Below are 23,759 nucleotides of genomic sequence, written 5' to 3'. Positions count from 1 at the left end.
AGTACTCAAAGATCTTTTTGCTCATTCGGCATTGCTTGATTTTATCTTTGCTTTGTCGTCTACGAGACACAATGGGCATGTGATAATTCTTCTGGGGAATCCAAGGAAAGGGAGTCTGAATTCCCAAGAATCATCCAAGAATTTTGCAGCTGATGCTGACTTCAGCGCTTTGATGACGGGTCCGTTTTTAGCGCTGTCTATCTATTTGCTTGTAGTTGTACGTGTTGATCTGAGGGAAACCACTCCCTGATTTAGTGAAACAATGAATGCTTTCTCCTTCCATTTCTTTAAGGAAATGGCGAAAATCCTCAATCATCCCCGAGTCTACGCATTCCTCCACATCCCCGTCCAGACTGCCTCTGACAGTGTGCTCATGGAAATGAAAAGAGAATACTGCGTGGCCGACTTCAAAAGAGTAGTGGATTTTCTGAAAGAGAAGTAAGTCTGCTAGTACTTAAGAAAATAACCATTTTTTTTTTCCTCTCGAAAGTGTGTGGCAACAATGCACTTACTGCCGCCTCACAATTAAAGGTATAACAGAGAAGGCGAGATTTTGGAAGCTTTCAAAGCCCTTCAGCTTCCTCGGGCACCCTTGATGTGGTTTCTTTCTCTTAGCTTATATCCTCCTCCATCTGTGCACTGCGGACCGTTCATTTGTGTAAGCTTGCAGCGCTTTCGAAGGTACTGTGAATTGTGATTATTTTTATACCTGATCTGTTAGATGAAAACTACTTTAAGTTTGGTCTGCTTTAAATCTCCTTTAATGTGGCTTTTTGAAGTTCTGAGCTGGTTTTGACATGGAGGTGGGGGCCAGGTCTTGTCACTACAAAATAGATAATTTTCCACTGATGAGCGTTTTTGCAGAGGATCGGGAATGTCTTTCCTTTTCACACACTAATCCCTGTAGTTTACTTGAACACTTGTGATTTACCAGGAGGCTTGAGGGTTCTATTTTTTTTCAAGTCCAAATCGCTATTGACCAAAATTAAGGCATATTTACAGAGTCTCAGGCATGAATGGTAATTTTGTTTCCACAGAAAACACTTGCAGCTCATAATTATGTTCTTCAAAATGCTACTCATCATCACCAAACAGGGGATGCCTCCTGTGATTACACAAGGCAGGAAGTGGAGATGCCAGCCAAGGTCACACAGACCCTCTCAAGTCTAGGCTATCGTTATCCCCTCTGGGAGTGTGTCATTCATCTTGGCATATTTGTGGCATGGGCCTTCCCACTTTCTATTATTTTTCCTCTGTTGTTTTCCTTGATTAAGATTTAACTTTTTGTTACCATCTTCTTGTTTATAATTATGTACCTTTGTACCGTGTCGAAGTATTACATGGATGTGATTGCTTTATATAAATTTGTAAGCAATTATTTTTTCCACCTTTAATTAGTCACTTATCCTGTGCATGCAATTGTTGTAAAATCTTTTTCTTCTCCTGTTTACTTTTTTCTTCTTTTCTCATCTTTTCTTTAATCTTTTTTTTTACCTCTGGGCATTTCTTGATTAATCTAACCACCAAGAATAAAGACACTTAGTGTGCGTTCAAACAAATACAGCTAATTGTTCAAATATTCAAATCAGTGAATAGAACATACAGTTATTCTGAGATTTCATAATTGCAATCATTAAGTATACACAGCCTTCAAAGTAGAAAGCAGAATAATAACAGATCTGTTCCAGCTCTAAGACTCTTGGATTTTGAGCAGAACCAGTGAAGGCATTTTTGTATTAAATGTCTTTTGCTGGCCTATATACCTTCCTTGCATTTATTCTAGCTTTTGTAGGTAAAGTTATATCACGTAAGAACTGTGTCTCTGGAGAAGGAAATGTTTCAAAATTGCAAATAAATTGTAAAACCTGGAAAATTTCTTCTCTTGCTTATTAAAGCAGTAGCAAATAATGCCCATACTTCAAGTTATGCAATATTTTGCCAAGTGCAGATGTACGTCATGTCATGCAGAATAGACAAGCACACTTTCCAGATTGTTGCAGTAGTGTGACTCCATGGGGTTAGGAATTAGCACCCCTCCTTTCTCCATTTGGGTGAGTGCTGACTTGGTTGTTTGCAGAATCACCTTGGCTGCCTTAACTGGGCAGGAGTTTCACAAATGCCAGTGTTGTGTTGTTCTGGACAGGGACCTCTTAAAACCTTTGCCTCTTGAACAATTTCAACCACCTTCATGAACTATGTCGATGTCAAACAATGGTCACATCAAACTACTAGAAAATAGTCTCTTGTCGTAATTTGTGGACTAAGCTCAGAGTCTTTGGATTCTGAGTTATGTAAGGCTTCTGTGTAGCTTTTCTAGAAGTATTTGACTAGCTGGAGATCCTAGAACCAAGTACTCTACCTAAAGGCCTCCTGTACCAGCAATACCAGAGATCTCAGGCGAAGATATAGGGAGTGCCCTGAGGAGACATTCCATCTCACACTCGTCTCTCCATAATTTGTTTGAAGTGCTGTGAACTCCTGGAATATAGAGTGTAACTGGCCAGTTAGCCGTTTTCAGGATTTTAAAATTAATGGTGCTATATGTGCAGCAAGGATAGAAGCAACCTGCTATCTAAGTTCACATTAATAGCTAAGATGTATTTGAAAAGTGTGGAAGGTGGCAACTGTGAGGTACCTGCTTTATGTAGCAGATAACTGAGAACATTTCAGGTGCCCTATTTATATCTCTAGGGTCACTTTGTTAACAGTGATCATTCAACTCCTGGATACTTCATCGGAGACATAAGATTATGTATTTAGTCCATCCTGTTGCTTGTGAGGACTAGTACAGCCCTACACCCATGAGGATGGTACAGTCCCGCTTTGCACTTCAGTGACAAAGAACCTCTCTGTCCTGTTGAGGAAGTCCATCCATCCAGTGGGTAACTTCCAACCATTATGGATGATTAGAAATACGTGAAATATTTTAAGGAGACTTTGGTTCTTTATTTTTGCGCTATAAAGACCAACTGAGCTTTATGCCAAATAGGTGAGTGCTTATTTTGAAAATGCCAAAGTTTCAGTGCTTTCTATAGGACCAGTAATCTGGTGAACTGATCTAGCATAAAATTGTTTGGTCAACTATTTATTAAAGGTCAATAAACAATTTCATTTTTGAGGGCTTTATACTAGTATGTTGCCCTGATTTATGCCCAACACCTATTCATAAAAGGATCCTAATCTGACATGATATGTTTGCTGATATTGTCTTACATTTGCTTTTTAAATCTTGTATGAATAGCCCTTTCCATTTGTATGTCATTTCTCATGAAGTCTTTGAAACCTTTTTGGGAGGAATAATCCTTTAACAAATATGAATTTTATGTATTTATTTTTCTTCCAGTCTGTGTGAAGCTTCTTAGATCTTCCTATTGTGAATGAGACATTTCCGGATCTGTTTCCTCAAAAAGCCAATCTTTTAAAGGATTTGTAGTATTTAAGCCTGAAATCCAAGCTATGGAAGTTTACCTGAAGCTAGAGGGGTGTTTGTTTTGTTTTGTTTTTTCTTTTCTTTTTTTTTTTTTTAGAGAGAAGGTCTCAGTATGTAATTCATACTCAGACTCACTGTGTAGTCCAGGCTGGCCTTGAACTCTCCTCGATCCCCCTGCCTCAGCCTACTGAGTGCTGGGATTACAGGCGTGCAGCACCATGCCAGCTGCGGGCTTTTAAATTACTAATTCAGTGGTATTTTTGGAGCTCTGCTTCTCAAACTGTGGAGGCGAAATCATTTTAATTAATTTTCTTTACAGTTGAAAGTGGCCCACATTTTAGCTTCGAGCAATGTAAGTTTACAAGTGAGCCAACTTGAAGCTGATTCATTATTCTCTTCGGTTGTTTGAAAGTTGGCAGCTAGTATCATAACAGCAGCTGGATTGAAGATAACCTAGTAGTGTTGGCACATGTAGAGGCATATGGGAATTTATTAAATCATGCAACCTTTGCAAGAAAGTGTCTAAATTACTTAATATACTAATTTAAAACAGCTGGTCATAAGCAGACACTCATATGACTTAAATTATTCTATTCAGGTTTATTAACCTAGTTGAAAATTAAGTAACTTGATGTTTTATTTAAGTGAGTATGATGATTTCTTAAAATATACAGTGGGATTTAGAGGGACATGGAAAAAAACTACACAGAACAAAGCAAGAGGTACAGTTCTGGTTTGAGAAAAACATTTTATAGTTTCCCATAAGTACCTCATAAATTTTTACTATCATTAATTGTCACATAATTGGTTTCACTATTGTGTTTTTAATATATTAATGGGATTTTTTAAAGTGTAAAACTTGAATGACTTTCTATCAGTCATTATCAGTTATTTTTTTACTCTATGTTGGATTCTCAGGCCTTGGGACCTTGGGCATGAATTGAATTGAGACCCGGTCATTAAATCAGCAGTGATTTTACATGATGACACCCCACCATTAACCATGTGTTAGCAAATGTTCAAAAACCAATATGCAGAGTTCCTCTCAACCATGTGTTCTAATACTGATTAAAACAATCTTAATCTGCAAATTTCATATTAAAGTATGAATCACATATCTGCAGATGTCTTGATATATTTTCAGAAATTAATAGTTTATATATTAAAAGACCTAGCAATGTAGACAAATTATATTTTGGAAGCCCAGTGGCTTTTTGATTTACATTGATTAGACATTAACTAGTTAACATTGCCTCTCTCCCTGATCCCCTTTCCTGTCTCTAAAAGTCTGCTTCCTGGTTGATTGTCATCTCTGTTTATTGTTTATTTACTAGGTTTGTCATATAATAAAAAACATGATTTCTAACGTCCTGAGTGGCTTATTTCACTTAATAATAGTTTCTAGTTCCATCCATGTTCCTACAAATAACATAATTTCACTCTTCTTTATGGCTGAGCAATATTCTACTGTGTATATAATTACATTTTCTTTATCCATTCATCTGTTGATAGATGTCTACACCATTTCCACAAACTTAGCTATTGTGAATTGCACACAAGTATCACTATAGTATGGAATATTCAGTTCTTTCAGGAATATACCCAGGAGTGGTATAGCTGAATCAAAAGATATTTCCATGTTTACTCTTTTTTTTTTTTTTTTTCCAGTACCAGGAATCGAACTCATGACCTCAGGCTTGTCAGGCAGGTGCTGTGCTTCTGAGCTAAATCCCCAGCCCCCGTCTGTGTTTACTCTTGAAGACTCTCTATACTTATTTCCATAGCTGCATCTTACATTTCCCCCAACAATGTATGAGAGCATCCATGTTGTGTCCCTATCTGCCCATGCCCAGCATCCTTACCAGCATCCACTGTTTTTATATTCTCAAAGCTAGCCGTTCTGGCTGGGGTGAGATGAAATCTTAGTGTAGTTTTAATTTGCATTTCTCTGATAATTAGAGATATTGAGCATTTTTCATATACTTTTTGGCCATTTGAACTTCTTTTGAGAGATATCTATTCAGTTTATTTGGCCACTACTTTGCTTTTGTCATTTTATGGGAGTTGAATTTTTGAGTGTTTGTGTTCTTTATATGTTCTAGATATCAGTCCTCTATCAGAAGAGCAGCTAGCAAAGATTTTGTCTCATTCAGTGGGTTGTCTCTTCACTCTGTTGTTTACTCTGCCGTGAAGAAGCTTTCTAATTTGATATAGTCCATTTGTTGATTCTTGATATTACTTCCTCTGCTTTTGGAGCCCTGTTTGAGGAGTCTTTCCTGTGTCTGGCTTTGAGTGCTTCTCCTATGTTGTCTTCCAGTAGTTTCAGTGTCTCTGGTTTTTATTTCTAGGTCTTTGATCCATTTTGATTTGATGTTAATACAGGTTGAGAGATAGGCTTCTAGTTTCACTTTTCTGCATATGGATATCCAGTTTTCCCAGCACCATTTATTAAAGAGGCTGTCTTTTCTACATATATGTGTTTGGCCTCTTTGTCAAAAATCAGATGGCTGGCACTTTGTTTCTTTGTCTTCTGTTTTATTCCATTGTTCTACATTTCTCTTTAAAATTTTTTTGTGTGGGATGCTGAGGATGGAACACGGATCCTCATGCATACAAGGGAAACACTGTACCTCTGAGCTACATCGCCAGCCCTTTTGTTGTAGTTTTTAATCCCTTAGATTATTTATCTGAGATATTGCCATGGTCACTTGTTAGAGTACTGTGGGCCTGTGAGTTGATTTGTCTTGTCATTGTTAGAGCATGAACCCTTTCAGCACTGTGATAGCCATTCTTATACCACCAAGTTTACTACTGCCAGAGTTTTCCCAGTGAAATGCCACAGCTGATAATCAACAAGCACAGGAGGAGAATGGAGAATATGTGTTAAGGCTGAGGGAACAAACCAGAGGGGAAGTGTCCACCGTGCAGAGAAGGTTTCATCTTCTGATCTCTGCTGAGTTCTTACACAGTGAAGGGGCACTGGGGTACAGAACCGAGATCATTTTAACAGGACAGTTTCTATAAGTGAGTCATAGAGTTAACTCATGTTATCCTGCCTGTCCTATGACCTACTTTTCCAGGCTGTTAGCAAAAAAAATAATGCTAATGCATTAATCCTGAGGATTTTTTCTTTCTTATCATTAATCTGGTTATCCATGTGCTCTTTCTGGAACAGAATCTGCTAAGAGATACGTCATGTAAAATTTATATTTTATTCTGTGTTATCCATCTAGTTTATTCCTAATGGGTTGGAAATGCAAGTGGCAATATTTGTCAGAAGAAAAGAACCTGAAAAAAACGATTCAGCAAGGATTAGATAATTAAGTTTTGTCCCAGATGCATTCCCAGATGTGTTGCTGTTTACTGAATAAGCACCTCCAAAATAATTCATGCAAAACAATTCCCTCAAAAATGTTTTCTGGCTTTCTTTCATCATTTCTAATATCTTCAGCTAGGTTGTTATTTTGGGTGTCCCTAAGGCCTTGCTCACTATTTTGTCTTTCATCACATTTCTTTTTGAAGTAGTAAAGTTCTTTCCCTTTCTCTCTCTTAGTACTTTTAGAATGTTTTGAGAGAATAAATACAGTATATATCGTTGGAACAGCTATTTAATTGAAAAACATGTTTACTTTTTAAAAACTAAGGTATTTATATTTGGATGATTATATGCTACATAGATTTTGACATTATGTGATCAATCCCATATTATTTTGGTACTATCTCAAATTTGATTCACTGGTTTGAAAATAATTTCTACTGGTGTAGTTTTCCTTTTTCCTTCTAGCCTGACCAAGAAAGTAATCTCAGCATTCCTAACCTTCTACTTTATATGCTTTATGATATGATTTTGTTAATTCCTTTTGGAACCAAAAATTATCACACTCTAAATCTTGGTGCATTATTCCTCCTCAAATTTTGTGTCATAAATATAAGGGTGAAATCATGTATTTATGAAGTATTTAATAGTACCTACTTTTTCTTTGATTAGAGTGCTTTTCATAACTGAACTTACAGTATTATCTCATAATATTTTTACAAACTTCTCACCAATTTGATAGTATAAGCATTTTAATCTTTATTTTATAAATCGAAGGTTAGGGCTAAGAATCGTTAAAAAGACTTTTTGAAAGCCTGCAACAAATAATGGTGTATTAGGACCAGATTCCCAGTTTCTGTTGTGATTCTTCTTACTGGTTTCAATAACACACGTTAACGAAATGATTTATTTTTCTCATTTGTCATTTGTGTGCCCAGGACTGAATTAAATGCAATAATATCTATAACAATAATAATACTTAATATGATACTAGTAATAAAAATAATATTTTTGAATATTTATTCCTGTACTGAAAGCATTGCATGTATTAGCTTATTAATCCTCAATGAGAAAAGATGTTAAGTAATTTGTTCAAGGTTATGAAGTTAGCGCTGGACCCTTGATGAAAACCCAGGTCAGGTAATCACCCAGCAAGTGATACTAAACTGTGTTGTACTGCTGGTCTTATCAAAGGACTATTGCTCTAGCAATGGAGGTAAGATAGTAGTGGATTCAGCAAACACTGAGGAGATGAAATGTACAGCATTCCCTTAGAAGGGAGGAGGAGGAGAAGGGGATGCTTGGGTGTCAATCACAGCACCCTGTTATTTTAAAGACATGGTAGAAAGTGATATAGTTCAGTAACTGCATGGAGGATGAGAAGGAGCAGTTTCGATGATGAAGCTGAGTTTGAACTGGCTGTCCAGAAAGTGCAGGGAACAGCCTTGTAAACTGTAGAGAGGGGGATCAGGAGAGATGAGGGTCTTGAGGTAAAGGCTTATCTGCATTTAAGTAGTAGATAAAGCTGAGAATGATGAAATCATTTGGAAGAAAGAAATGGAAGATGGAGGACCAAAGTTGGAGGACCCACCAGTATTGAAAGTTTGGGAAACGGGCTGGGGATTTAGCTCAGTGGCACAGCGCCTGCCTGGCAAACGCAAGGTCCTGAGTTTGATTCCCGGTACCAAATACATACATACATACATACATGGGAAAGGGAAAAACATTCTGTGATGAGTTGAAAAGGCAGAATCAGGCCCATGGAGGAGGAAACCAAGGAAGAAATGGCAGCATGCAAGCCATGAGGCAATGCAGTTTTAGGAAAAGTGCTAGGATCAAATGTCAACCAGAGTGGACTCCCATGAGCAAGCCAGGTGCTCTTGAGAATATGAATATGATATATATATATATTTCTTTTCCAGATACTTCCAGACAGCTCTGTTCCACTTCCAGTGTAATTAGAGTAATACACACGCATACACACACATGCAAACATGCACACACACATGCATATTCCTGTGCTGTGCACATAGCAGCAAGAGGTACATGATCAGAAAGTTGGCATTTGATGAGTGGAATCAAACCTGCTCTAGAATCCGTCAGAGGAGGGTTTAGAGTAGTAGTAAGGCTTTCTCAGTCTGTTTTAATTAAAGCTTTCAGTAAACAAGAAAATCCCCTGCTCCTTGCAGAGAAACTGATATACAGTATTTTATTTATAGAACATAATACTTTCCTTCTTAGAGATTCTGTGTTTTGTGAACCCCTGCTAGCTAAGAGCTAACAATACTTATTAAGTAATATAACATTTGTTGAGCCTATAATATATCAAAAGCAGTGTGCTGAGATCTTTACCTGGATCAACTCATTTAATTTCCACAGTGGTGCATAGCCAGTAGGAAATATACCCCCATTTTGCAAGTGAAGAAAGTTAAGGCAGAGAGAGGGTAACTTGCCCAAAGTCACAGAGCTAATAATTGGTTAAGTTCAAATTTAAACTCTAGCTTTTAACTCTCCAAACTTTATTCCTTGTTCTTATGACTAGTCATAGATAGAATAATTTTTTGAACAATCAGCATAATAATTTTTAAATAAAAATTATACTAATGCAGTTAAATAAAATATCGTAAATTGTGCTTGCCTTCCCCTAGAGCTCTCCGACAGCTTCCTGTGGTTAACATGCCCTCCTTTTCACGTTTGCTCTTCGTCCAGGCTGAGTCACCAGATTACAGGATGGTAAGGAAGCTGGGTATGGCTGTGAATGTGGCCAGGAGAAAAACTGCAAATGGAAGCACTGAGTGTTTAATCTGAAACAGTGATTTTAATTTCAAAACTACAGAGTTTCCTAGTGAAGTATATGTACCTGCATACATTTCAAACTGCTGAGGAGAAGGTTGTCCCATCTGTGGCAGAGTTACTTTCCCTTAAGGTTGGTTTCCTCAAACACGCCAACTCCTCCTTTCTTCTCCTGCTTACCCTTTCCTAAAGCTAAATACCCTAACTGTCCAGCCCAGGCTGTTGCTATAAACAGTCTCTGTTCCCATACATGATCCATCCCATTCCTGGCTTCTTTTGCCTCACTGAAATCATCATTCCTTATGCATGTCTACCGAGTGTTCTATTGTAGGACCCTGTATCCTCACACTTCAAACCAGGGGGAAATCAAGGAGCATGCGCAGTACCTGCGATTCTGAATGTTCTACTCACCTCGGCAGCGGGTCCCATTACCATGTCAGACCAAACAGGAGGAAGGCGACTGCTGATGTAACCCGTAATTGTTTTCAAGAGTGAATCTCACTGAGTGTGCTGTTGCGCGCCTATAATCCCAGCAGTCTGGGAGGCTGAAGCAGGAGGAACACAAGTTTAAGCCCAGAGTGGGGAAAATAGCAACTTATTGAGACCCTGTCTCAAAACAAGAAATAAGAGCAAAAGGCACGGGAAGTAGCTCAGAGCAAACGTCCTAGGTTCAGTCCCCCGCACCGCGAAGAAGGAGGAGGAAAAGAAGGAGACGGAGAAGATCAAATTCATAAAATCTCACCAATTTAAATTCTGAAGTAAGACCAAAGAGGGGAAAATCCCTGTCAATTAACATTAGTTTTTTTAAAGTCTGAGTTTTGCATTTATTCAACTAATATTTATTGGTGATAGACTTGTTGGAAATAGAACATTAATAGATCCATGAAACTTGATAACTGTCTTCTTGAGACTTACATTTTAAAATCTTGGTTAATATTATATCTTTGTTTTTAGCTAAAATGTTAGGTCAAATATAATAAAATCTCAGTGTTTATTATAGGATTTTTATAGATAAGAAGAAATATGAAATTACAGGTCTTACATGAAAATCAATCTCCTTTCTTTAGACAAGTATACTTTATAAGTATAATTTTATCTGATATAATTTAATTTCCCCCCAGTTCAGGGGAAACTTTAACTACATTACACATGTGTGCATGTCCTTGCGCACACACACATTTGCACATATATTTATGTATATTAAACTTACAGTTTTGTTTGTCTTCAAGTGACTCTAAAAATGGCATAAAGAAAATAGATGCGTATTTTTCAACTATGTAAATGAAGACCAGAGCTGGCAATAGACAGTGTAAAGCTCTAAAATGTCAGAGATGCAGAAAAAGAACTTTCATCTCATGACCCAGGGGAACTACTTAATTTCCAGCCACCAAATCTGCATTCCAGTTAATAGGAAATAAAATTTTACATGCTCAAGCTAAGGTGGGAGGATCACAAGTTCAAAGGTATCCTGGCCACCAGGGAAAGACTTTATCTCAAAAAAAAAAGGAAAGAAAAGAGAAAAGAAGAGAAGAGAAGAGAAGAGAAGAGAAGAGAAGAGAAGAAAGGGAAAAGAAACAAAGAAAGAAAAAAAATAGGATTTAAAAAAATCTCTCATGAGGGAAATGTGCCATTTCAACAAGAATTCTCAAACACTGCTTGATAGGAACTATGAAGCCACTCAGCCCTAGCCCTCAAGCACAGTCTTTAGTTACTCCAACTCATGGCTCTGGTTTTCCTCCATGGGAGATGCTACTTGGTGTTTTGTCCTCTATGGCCAAGTCTGAGGTAGGCATTGGGAAAGATGCTCGTCGGAGTGGATTCCACTGCTCTCTTCTCTCCTGACTGGAGAACTGGAATTGTTTCATGAGAGGACAGGAGCAGGCTGCGCAGACCACCTTGCTTCGTTGACAATCCAGCTCGCTCAAAAATTCAGTGGCCTTCTAGTGTCTCTGTGTGTTGTCAGCTGCATGGACAAGGGTAGCAAAGGCCTTACCTGGACGTGGTGCTTCTGATCTGTTTCTACTGGCAGACCCGGGCAATGTGTCAGGGGCACTGACTGATCTTATGAGACAGCCATGACACTACAGCAGTACTGCTTGCCTGGCTTGGCTTTTTTAAGCCTGCACACTTCAAAATCACAGAGTACTCAGTCACATTTGATTGGAACTCACAAGCAGAGAGGTCTTCTCAGAAAAGTTGTTTGCTTAAGCTTCACCTTGCAATTAGCTAGCCGTAGTATGAACTTCTAGTGCCAGAGAATAATAGGAAGCCAGATTATATTTAATATTCTGAATTTTCTGTAACCCTTCTTCAGATATAGACTTATTTAACACTTGTTCTGTCTTCCAAGGTAAAACAGGCGGCAGTTGGACTACATGTATATGTTTGTGATTCACTATTTATAGCTTTTTAAATTTTTAAAAAACTTTTATTAGCGCATGTTTGCAGTATATAATGTTTATTTATTTTTTTTTAATTTTTATTTATTTATTTATTTATTTTTGGTTTTTCTCCAGTACCGGGAACCGAACTCACGATCTTGCACTTGCCAGGCAGGCGCTTTTGCTGCTGAGCTAAATCCCCAGCCCCAGTATATAATGTTTACATTCCTTGTAGGGAGTTGGTCCATGTACACTATACTTCTTAATTTTTTTCTCCTTCTTTTTCTTCTCTTTTTTTGGAGACAGGGTCTCACTATGAAGTTCAGACTGGCCTTAAATTCACTATGTAGTCTAGGTTGGTCTCAATTTTATGGTGATCCTCCTGCCTCAGTCTCCCAAGTGCTAGGATTACAGTCATGCACCTCCACAGTCAGTGTCCTTTTTTTCTGCATCCCAATTATTCTGCCAATATATAGCATTAATTTCCCTTCCATCCTCCAGTGTGAGCCCTGACTTACAACTCTCCAGCTAAACAAAGCCCACACTTTTATGTTCTAGCACATGTAGTATAACATTGTAGATTAGGTTTGTTTGGGCCACAAAAACATAAAATAATGTCTCATACAAAATATATATTACTCTCTCACCTTTAAACAATTCCATTGGTGTGCTCCACAGTGTCAAGGACTTGGGATCTGTCTTGTTGCTCAGATATTTTAGCAGGAATTTTTCTCTGAAGGCCCACAATGACTGCTTAAAATCCAGCGATTACGTGTATTTGATGTATTCCATCCACCAAAAAGGAGATTTTATATTTCTTAAATGATCAACTTTCACAAGGCAGTGATATCATTTAGTGCAAAAAAACTGTTCTTCATTATCCCTTTTGGTAAGTACAAACTAATATAAAAATTTAATCCTTCCATCTGTATGATGTTTTAAGAGTTGAAGAACTGAAAAGACCTTTGACATTACATGTGGCACTTCCGCATATGTATGACTGACCAGAAGATGTCCATACTTAGCTACAAGGGAAGCTAGTGTCTTGGCAGATTATTAGTTGTCTATTTTGAGTGGTTATCAGAAAATACAATTTGGAAAACAACATAAAGAATTGTAGCTGCGAGGTTTTTCTCTTAGTATCAAACAGAAGTCGTACCTTCGTTGTTCTGGTGCCCGAGTCCCATTTGCGGGTGTGGGTAGCAGCTGGCTCGGCCTGCGGACGAGTCCGGCCTTGGGGTTCTTGCGGTCCTGAGCACATTTCCCACTTGCTGCGCCTCTCAGATAAGGCTGAAAGGCAGACGCAAGCCTTGATGTGCATTGTTTGCCCCTCTGCCCAGTTCCAGGTATCTGTGCACTGCATTAGTGTGCTGCCCAAAGAACTGGGTGGACGCGTGTTGGGTGGGTTCAGAAGACACGGGAGAGGAAAATCAATTTTGTCTTTTACTTATCTGCACAAGCTTGTTTCCCTCCCAGTGTCCCCTCTGATTTGTGAGGGATTACTGACAAGTTTTGCTCTTACTTTTATTTCGTATATCTTGATTCTTCCAGAGATTTTTTTCTTACAAGGCTTTTGAGTGAAATTAGTGGTTTCTTGTTTAAATAAATAAATTTCTTTTCCTCTATTTCAAATAAATTTTTTTGTTTGATCACAGGAGGAAGTCCAAGCATTGAATTCCTTTTAGAAAAGATTGTTAATTCAGCTGTCCAGTGATGACTTTTATTCCTATACTTTTCCATAATTTTTATTGTGATTCAATGTTTCAGTTATATCATTGGCAAAATCTATTTTTTTCAGTTTTTTAAAGTAATTGGTTTTGCAGTTTTTTCTGTTATCAACAATTCTACTAGCTGGGTTTCTTTCTTTTTCCCCTGTTAAATCATCTGTGCTTTCAAGACTCAGGATGTAGTTCAGATTTGGAGATGGTGACAGGATCATCACTTAAACAAAGAGAGCTTGGGAATTGGGCAGGGCTGACCCGCAAGGAGTGGTTCAGGAACCGCAGCTGCTGTCAGCAGCTTCAACCCATGTGTGCCATACTTTAAGGCAAAATAATGGTGTTCTGCAGAAGAGAGAATTTTCTATTGCCAAGCTAAGTCTAGCTTGTCATTCATCACAGACAGACAGTGATTTCATTGCTGTTATTGAAAGGTAGCTTGTTCTTCTAAGCTATTTTATATTTCTTAAATGATCAACCTTCACAAAGCAGTGATATCACTTAGTGCAAAAAAAAAAAAAAACCACTGTTCTTCATTCCTCCTCTTGGTGCCTGATATAAAATAATATAAAATTTAATTTAATCCTTCCATCTCTACGATGTTTTAAAAGGTGTGAACTGAGGTTACCAACACTCTTAGGTCAAGTTACCAATAGGAACTTGACATTTATATGAATCAGAATAATATCAAATGCTACCAAAGCTAATATAGAACTAGAAGGGCTATCAAGCTCCATGCTTGAGGCCATAAATTGATTGCAGCGTGGGAGCAAATAGGAGGCTCCCTTGGGTAAGCCAGGGCAGCGTGTGGTGCCAGCAGAAAGGGCAGTATGAATTTACACCTTCCGCTAAACAAATGGTTAGAACAGTCACCCCACTACAGAGGTGTGGATTAGCAGCACTCCTTATTTAGATAGCTAACATAGCATCTGAAACTCTTTTTCTAGAAATAACACCAAGCTAAAGGATAGAAATCTAATAATTTAGTGAAGTTTGTATAGCCAGGCTCCGTTTGATCCATACCGGTATGTTTGTAGGCAAGGTCGCAGTTGTTTTTGCTTTCTTTGCTGCTTGCTTGATACAAAACTGCTGAGAAAAATAAAGACTGAGTACAAATCTAAAATCCAGTGCTAAAGCAAAGGGCAGATACCAAAGTTAATTCTGAAGCTAAGAACATGTAATGTTGTCATTTCTGCTGCTGTCTGTGCATTTCATGTGGCCCTAATGGAAAATATTCTTGTAAAAGTGAAATTCTCTTATATCATTTAGTCTTGACTAAGCTTCTGCCTATGTACTAGAAGTTATATTTAGATATAAAATGGAAGCGTTGCCTACTAGCTTGCAAATACTATGACATTAGTTGCTTTTGGTAAAATTAACTCTTTTAGATCAAAGCAAACCTTTATTGACCAAAAATTGAACGAGAGACTTATGTTATTACTTTGTTTCCAGTCATTACATTTTGTTCTTTATTGTGGTTGAGTCTTTCTTCTGAAGGCAGGGCGTGAGGCTTGGAATGTCAATGACCTACACATTTCTGCAGAGGTTCCTGTATTTAAATGGAGGGCTAGCCTCAGAGTAAGTACATTTGTTTCTTAGTGACACAGAGGACGCTGCGCTGGCCAGCGCTGCTTGGCCGCCCTCGCTGCACTGTCTGTCACACAGCCTGTTTGTTGCGGGGGAGGGGTGTTTCATTAATTGGTTTCTATTCTCCTGGCCATTAAATTATTCCCTTTCTTTTCTCTCTTTCTCTGACTTACTTTTAAGACAAATTATTTCTACAGGTGCTCATTTGTTACAATACTGCAAATGCATTGCATTTTTCTCTAATGAAGACCCCTGGTGCATTCTTCCTACTGCTGTGTCAGGTGCTGCGTACAGAATGAGCGTTCCTAGTGGAGTGTTGTTTTGTGTTGAAAAATAGACTCGAGACCCTAAGCATAAATACTGGCCGTTTGGGTACATTAAATTTAAATGTGATTTCGCCAGGAGCTTTAGGAGTTCACGCAGCAGTAGTAGCAGCAGTAGTACTAGTAGTAGTATGGTTCTGCCTGTGTGAGTGATGAGATGTACAGTACGATCTCCAGCATTGTGCATTGCAATGATTCATAAAATTTTTTCTTAATTAATTTGATGTAAACATCCATAGAGCAGTAGACAAAAATCTATGTTATTTAAGCTTATTTTGCATATACCAGCAGGCCACTAGGAGATGCTAAATCACAGTATGGTCATTCCATTGACTTGTTTCAAATAGCATTGAAGAAAGAATCTTAAAAATTACTTCCAGCTGCATTTTTCAGAGTATTGTATTTAAATAGTGACCGATTTCTCTTTTTCCCATTCTTTACCCAATAAATATTTTATTTATGCTTCTCTAACATCAGCTTCACCAACATCCTAAATGATACTGTTTACAAGTCTGACAAGCTGTGGTACTCACCCTATTAGAAGCATTTTTTTTTTTTTCATTTTCCTTCAATCTTTTCTCCAAAAATGAAAAAGACTAAGGGATGAGATACGTATCTGTGCTAGTCTAATTGACATAGTCATGAATGTATGGAATTTGACTGCAGTTTAGACGTCTCACAGACTGTCTGCCTAAATTTACATCTGAAGCCCAGAGAAGTTAAAGTTTTTTCTCTTTTCCCTGTGTTTTTAATGGTCAGACGGGTCTCTGACTTTCCTTTGCACCACCCAGCTACCATAAAGGGTGAGGGTCACAATGTCATGGAAATAGAAGCTGGTGAGCTTCTGCATGTTGCTGTTTTGGACAGAAAGGAAATCTAAGAGTGGCTGTACTGTTATGTAAGTAAAAATAAAGAGCCAAAGAAAAAATGCTAAAGCAAGGCGCTCAGGAAGCCAGACACTTAGTAGGGAGGTACTAAAGTGAGGCACTGTCAGAGTTGTCTTGCAGGCAACAATTTCTGTACAAGAGAAATCAAAATCGGAACATCAATGTCAGGGAATTTAATTTAGCCTATTAATTGAAAGCATGGGGTACAGGGTCTGATAAGGCAAAGTCAGGTCCTATCTTGTCGTATTGACTAATTTACTTCGTTTCTGTTACTTTCAATGTACTGTCTATAAAATGAGGATAATAATCTTTCTTTAAAGTTCTTATAAGAATTAAGTGAGATAATGTGCTAAACTGTGCTTAGCACAAGACATGGTATGTACTCATTAAATGATAGCTATAGCCTTTTCTTCTAATAATAGTAATGATAAAAGTAACAACTACAATATAGAACACAGCTAATAATAAAGATAAAGACAGAAATTTGATTAAGATTAGGTAAAAAATATATATATAAATATACCAGAAAATCAGTATGGAGGAAGAAAAACACATTGAAGGTATTTTCCTATTTTCTTTCGACAGGTTTTTATAAAATGTACCCTTAAGCTGGAAGTATCATTTGGGGTAGAACGCACCAAAAGATAGAAAGATAGGGGAACTATGTAACAGTTACATATTAAGTAACATCCACTGATGTATGCAAGAATGATGCCAGCTAGGTACCAGCCTATAATCCTAGCTCTCTGGGAGGCTGAGGCAGAAAGATCTCGAGTTTGAGCCCAAGCTGGGCAAGTCAGTGACTTGGCAAGAGCTTGTCTGAAACAGTTTAATAAAGGGCTTAGGGGTATAGCTCAAAGTGCAAGCCCTGGGCTCAGCCCCAGTACCACACACAGGAAGAAGATGCTGTCCTTTGGGGTTGTGCAAGTTGAAATTTTTGCCTCCGAATCAGAGTTTTATCTCCATTTCTGTCCCCAAGACCTTCATTTCTTCATTCACCTGAGACAGCACCCTACGCCTTGTGTCACCTCTGCTCTCCTCAGGCCTTGCTCTGCTGGGAGACCCACAGTCCTTGTCACTGCTGCTTAATGTTGTATCAAGTCGATCCCACCAAAGTGTTGCTGGTGATAATGCCTGAGAACGTATCTTTCTTAAATGTAATTTGTGTTTGGTGAGTCTTTATATCTATCCTAAACCAAAAGAAGAAATGGCAGAATCATAGGTCGGGGGCCTGGAGGGCCAGTGTGCAGGTGCTGTTTTGAGTTCAGTGTGAGTGTTCCCTGAAGGCTTATGTGCTACAAGCTTGCTGTCTAGTGTGAGAGTGAAGCGGTGGTGGAGTCTTCAAAAAGTGAGACCAGCCAGACTTGGTGGCACCTACCTGTAATTCCAGCAGTCTGGGAGGCTGAGCCAGGAGGATTGTAAGTTCCAGTCCTGCTTGGGCAATTTAGGAGGATCCTGTCTCAACATAAAAGATAAAAAAGCTGGGGGTATAGGTCAGTGCAAAGGCCCTGGCTAGTGTTAAGGGGGATTGGGAGCCTGGGGGCAGGTGATTAGGTCATTGTTGGCATCTTGTCCAGCAGGCATTAGTGTAGTTCTGCCCGGAGCAGGCTAGGCCTACAGGAGTGAATCTCTGTGAAAAGAGCAAGTCTTGCTCTTGAGTTTCACCTGCCGTCTGTCTCACCACGTGGTCTCTTCTTGTCTGCTTTATGTAACTCAGCCAGGGATCCCTGGCCAGGTTGCTGGGATCATGCTGTTTGGATCTTCCAGCAGCCAAAATCGAGAACCAAGTAAACCTCTCTATAAAGTATTCAGCCTCAGGTTCTTTGTTACATCCACAAGAAAGGGACTAATACAAGATACTCTTTCTTTTTTTTTTTTTTTTTTTTTCATGAAATGCCAGCCATCTCTATTGCTGTTTTTGTTACTGTTTTTTTTTTAAAGAGACCAAAAAAAAAAAACAATACAAATGGTACAGAATCTCAAAACAAGATGATAGGAAATTTACAATGGTTACTGTATTGCATGTTGTTATCTTCAGAGTAGTTGCTCAGACTACCAGGTACTGGCATGCAAAACTGATCAAACAATATAAGCACTAATGGTCCCTTTCAGTGAACTAGTAGAAATTAGTTGTATGAAACTGTAGCAGCTGTGGTCCCTGAGCAAAAGCTGTATGTTTTGATAATGGACTTACACATGTCAGAAGGGTGACTGAGCTGAGGAATGGTAGTGACCCCAGCACACCAGGCCCCCAAGTAGGAAGTCCACATGCATTTAAAATCTGAATTAGGTCTTTAGTCTTTACATAGTGTCAAACATTTTCTCATCCTACTGTTAGTTTGGAAATACTGTTTGTCCCAAGTTGTTCTACAGTGCATTTACAGGGCATCCAGCATACTGGCAGTTCTGGCAGGTGTGTGGCCAGGTGATCAGGGATGGGCATCAGGGCTAGGAAGGAACTGAAACATGAGCACACCCCAAGTCCCATGGAGCCTCAGACCGGGGGCCACAGTGAGGAGGAGGAAGAAGATCATGACCGAGGCTCATGCCTAGTTATAAAGTTAACTTTGAGCGTTATTCGCAGGGGCTGAGTTATCTTTGAGGCTCTCATAGGTGGGTTGCTGCCCAGTGCTCTGAGAGATGTAATCAGTTTTAGGTATTTCCCAACGATTGATTGTAGTGGGAGCTCAGGTAAGTGGTGGATTGACTGTGTTGGAACTGTTGATTTTAGTTGTCAAGAGAGTTTGATTCATACTTAGACCTGATACTGGTTTGAGTCAGCTGGCTTAGCTGTAAACCATTGCAGTAAACTCTACTGCCTTTGTGTTGCAGAGAGAGGGGATGAGCCAAGGTCTTGATCTTCTTCCTCCTGCTCACTGTGGCCCTGGTCTGAGGCTCCATGGACTTGGGGTGTGCTCATGCTTCAGCTCCTTCCTACCCCGGATGCCCACCCCTGGTCACCCGGCCACGTACCTGCCAGAGCTGCCAGTATGCTGGATGCTGTGTAAATGCACTGTTGTTCACTGTTTCATAATCCACACCTATACTGTGTCGCACTTCCTGATTTTCATGGAGAACTCTTATCTATCCACTCTGTTTTGGGCAAGGGCAGGGCAGGAATTACATAGCTTCAGCATTAATCAACCTCATTGCCATTTGATTAGATCATTCAGATTAAATTCTGGTTGGAAGAGTGATCTGTGGTTACAAGTATGAGGATAAATACAGGGAAAACATGAGCAGTTTCTTTAAGCAGAGTTTTGTTTTTCAAATAAAGTTTGAAAAATATTTCTCAAGTCATAATTTGTTTTTTTCTACCATTAGCCTTTGAGCATCAGTAGTAGCGTTTGATTCTTATTTAAAAATGTATACACAGACGTGAAAGCTTGTTCCCTCTGGATACTAGCTTGCATGTACTTACTCGGAGGTGGTGGGAAGCCCACGTAAGTATGTTTCAGTGGTCAGATTGTGGATCCTTAGTTTCAGGACAAAGTGCCTTGAGGAAGTAGCCACTCAGGAAGGTGATCCAAGGTGACTGTAACCTTACACTCTGCTGTTAGTACCTGGCTCTGATCTCAGGAAACCTTAGGGCAGGGTTTTGATATGAATTACCTCTGAGGCCTTTTCAGTAAATGAGCTTTTATGATGGAGAGCCAGACGCTCAAGTTATTAAGTACATTAAAAACACAAGTGATTTTCTTTTCCCACTGTCCCATCAAAACTGTATCCTGCCTCTTTCTTTTCATAATTTAGAAAGTCTCCAAGTTATTCAAATTACTTGCTTCTCAGACGTAGATGGTTCCATTTTACTAAGGTTAAAATTTTGTTTTCTAAAGAATGTATGCTAAAATTTTTCCTGGTTTTTATTTTATTTTTCAATTTGGTTTTGATTTATGTTAGAACAGTGTGCAGATTATTACTGAGAATAGAAACAATAAACAGAATGGCAGTGTGTATTTTTACTTACCATAGATCATATCCATTTAGCTTTCCATAGCATAAGTAGGGGCACATACCTCCTGCTCTGATTGTTTTCATTCTTACTTGCTTTAATCAGGTATATTAGTTAGATCAGATGATGTGGAAAAAGAAAGTTAGAGATTTTCTTTGGTTTACGAAATGTGCTTACATGAGGGAAAACTGGCCTGAGTTGAAGAAAGTTTCATGAATTTTAATGTGTGACATTTCCTTTTTTATGAATTTGTAAATAAATATGTGATAGAGATAGTAAAATAACAACAGATTTGGCAGTCATATTTTAGCTAAGAAATATATCTTGTCTTATATTTCTATCTGCTAAGTTATACATTACCGTGATGAAATGAGCATTAACTTTAGAGATGAGTCAATAAAAAGTATAAACATTAGAAGCAACTTTCTTTCCTGAGATAAAATATAGATCAGTTCAGGGGATGACATAAGCCAGTGCAATCTTGACATATTAACAGGATTTACTAATTTATACATGCACTCAGAAACTGAAGCAGTTTCCAGGAACATGGGAGATATGCAGATTTCTTTAAGTTGAAATCAAGGGATGGGAAAAAAATTAACAAAAATTAGATAATTCTAGTGTTAAGGTTACTATCAAAAATGCATATCCTCTGGTCTCATATACTTATTTACAACACTGCATATCTGACCACAAAATCTCTGGAAGCCAGTGTAAAGAGGGGGAGTATTATCTGTGATACAACTTAGATCATCTGCAAGATTAAAAATGTCTGAGCTCAAGAACTCAGATAGCGCTGTTCCTAGGACTGAGACTGGAACACATATTTTGCCTGCATCTCATTGTACCATGTCCTTATCACTGGCCCCATGGGAGTTGTTTTCTTTTCTTCCTCACTGTAGGTAAAGCTGCCAAATCACAGTTCAGAAAAAAAGTCCAAGTACAGAGTCCTTTCACAGCAGGGCCAAGTTCAAGAATCAATTTAGACCATCCAGAGGAACCAGTGGACCCCATGTCCTTCAGGCAGGCATCTGCCATTTCTCACCACTGTGTTTCTGATAAAATGTTGAGTACCAGAAAATGTGATGTTGTGTTATCCAAATAATGATACATTCTGCTACCAATTATGGACAGATTCTCAAGCTTGAAAAAAATACCCTTTTCTGATCTAACTGTAGTAAATATTACATGCTTCAAAATGGAGCAGGAAGTCAGGAGGGATGGCTTTGAAAGTTCTAGAAGAAAAAAATGTCCCTGTAGATAGTCATCCACCTTTGCATTTCTTCAAAACTTGTTTAAATATATAATTAAAATAAGCCCCCCAAAATAGAGCAGCTCTAAACCTTTAGGAAAAACTGAAAATATATACAAAAACATATAGTTAAGGGTGTGTCTAATAAGAAAAACAGTGTTTATTAGTTATACTGCTAAAAGATACTATCTTAGCCCCTTTTTATAGTCCAAAAAGCAAAGAGAATTTGGGAGAGGGGAAAAGATAGGAGTGGGAGGTGATCTATTATACAGGACAAAATTAACTGGAACCAATTTTCAAATGTTCTGTTTCATATCAACAAATGTGGATGGAGATCGCTGTTTTTCTAGAGCTTTCAGATCATCCCTTCTGACTTCTTGTCCCATGTGGCTTATTTGGCTTATTTGGGGATAGGAAGGTAACGAGCAGTGAAATGAATGCTAAAAAAAAAAAAAAGAAAAAATCCAAATCATTATTTTCTTTAAGTGCCAGAAACAGGTTTTTAAGGTATTCCTAGGATATTTCAGTACTCTAGTTATACTCTCTGAAACAAGTAACAGAGTAGTAGTATAGATTCCTGCTCCTATATCTAGCTGCAAAGAAATTTGTCAAGAGAAAGGTTTCATTTCAAACTTCCTGGTGACTTCCTCATTTGCCTGGTTGCTTTTTATTGATTTATGGTTGCAGACATGAACAGCATTATGGAAAAAAGTGCAATGAATAATAAATTTCAACTGTTTGTATTGTTCTCTGAGTTTCCAGTTGAATGCCTATTAATTTGTATTCCTTTCTCCAATCGTTGTTTTGAATGCACATTGCTTTGATTCAGCTTTGCCCACGTAGTTACTGTTGTTGACAAGCTGCATAACACTGTTGAGTGACTTCCTTTCTTTGCTTAGTCATTCCTCCTGATTTCACACTTAAGTTTTTACTTACCGTCATGTAAAGAACATCACTGTGAGTTCTTTTTCCTTTTTCTAGGGTAAAGGCCACAGAAACAAATGAAAGTTATTTAAATATATGTGTATAACACTGTTGCAGCTAATATGTTCGGTTATGTCTTACAAATTTGTGAAAGTGTGCATTTATATTTTTCCATTTTGTAGGCACTCTGTAAGTAAACCATTCTATCTCTCTATCTATATGCACACACATACATACACACACTGTATCCTTATATGTTCAAAGTATACCACAGCTCTGCTCATTTGATGGGATTCATTGGAAATAAGCTGTGAAGCATTTGATTGGGACGCAAGAAATAGCTTTTGTTGTTGTAGAATTAGAAAAACGACTTTGATCTCGTCAGTTTCAATTTTAGTCCCCTTTTATTGAATGACAGGATGAGATTAAATAAACTCTGAAGTTCACCTTTGTTCTAAACTTTCATCATTCTCATAACTTGAAGCACACTTCACTATTTTAAATGGTTGTGTGAGTTTATTATTGCATCTTTGCTTTATGATATATTTTGGTCTTATCATAATTTACTTAATGCTAAGTCACAGTCAGGAGGGCAAGAACCAGTGTTTTTATTGTTCCTGTGAGAAAAGGCAGACTTTGGTAATGCATTTCCCAGGAATTCATTTGAAGGAAAATGGAGAACGCTTGCATATGAACGCAGACACATGTGCAGTCTTAAGCAAGATGTTATCAGAGGAAATTGTTTCCTCTCCAGACACTTGAGGTTGTTTGGTTATCTTTCTGTGTTGGACCTGACTTTATGGGGTATTTTGTCCTCTTAGGATAATGACTGACTGCCAGAGGATCTCAGGAACTTAGTGAGCTGCAGCCCTCTCTTTCCTCCTCACCCTTGGTATGAACGCCCATCACTTGACCCTTCCTAACTCTCTTCTCGCGTCTGCCTGGCTCAGACCCCATGCTGCTCTTAGTGATGCCTTTGACATCAACTTTAGTGCCCCTTTGCATGTGAAGCCACCTGTGCTGTAGCCACAGCACTGCCAACTGCTTTTCCCACCTGGCTGAAACCTTAGCAAAGGAGTCATTTAATCTCCATTGAGCCCTCTTTGCTGTTTCCTGTTTAGTCCATTCCTGTATATTCACTTTAGCCTCATGTATTCCTTTCCGTCCACTGCCAAATATAATTCTTCAACTACCAA

General features: G+C 38.4%; 1 protein-coding gene across 3 annotated transcripts in view; it reads left to right on the top strand.

Annotated features, from left to right (window-relative positions):
* Positions 1 to 23,759, top strand: part of Cdkal1 (CDK5 regulatory subunit associated protein 1-like 1) — a 594,324-nt gene that overhangs the window by 389,825 nt on the left and 180,740 nt on the right. For all 3 annotated transcript variants that reach the window (XM_005403380.1, XM_013503828.1, XM_005403381.2), the window contains exon 10: positions 293 to 438. In XM_005403380.1, the coding sequence (XP_005403437.1) occupies positions 293 to 438 (146 nt within the window). The remainder of the gene's footprint in view (positions 1 to 292; positions 439 to 23,759) is intronic.

The sequence above is a fragment of the Chinchilla lanigera genome, unplaced genomic scaffold (genome assembly GCF_000276665.1).
Source record: "Chinchilla lanigera isolate Chin_1 unplaced genomic scaffold, ChiLan1.0 scaffold00082, whole genome shotgun sequence".
Classification (NCBI taxonomy): Eukaryota; Metazoa; Chordata; class Mammalia; order Rodentia; family Chinchillidae; genus Chinchilla; species Chinchilla lanigera.
Note: the sequence above shows the minus strand (reverse complement) of the source record. Positions and strands in the feature narration are given on the sequence as shown.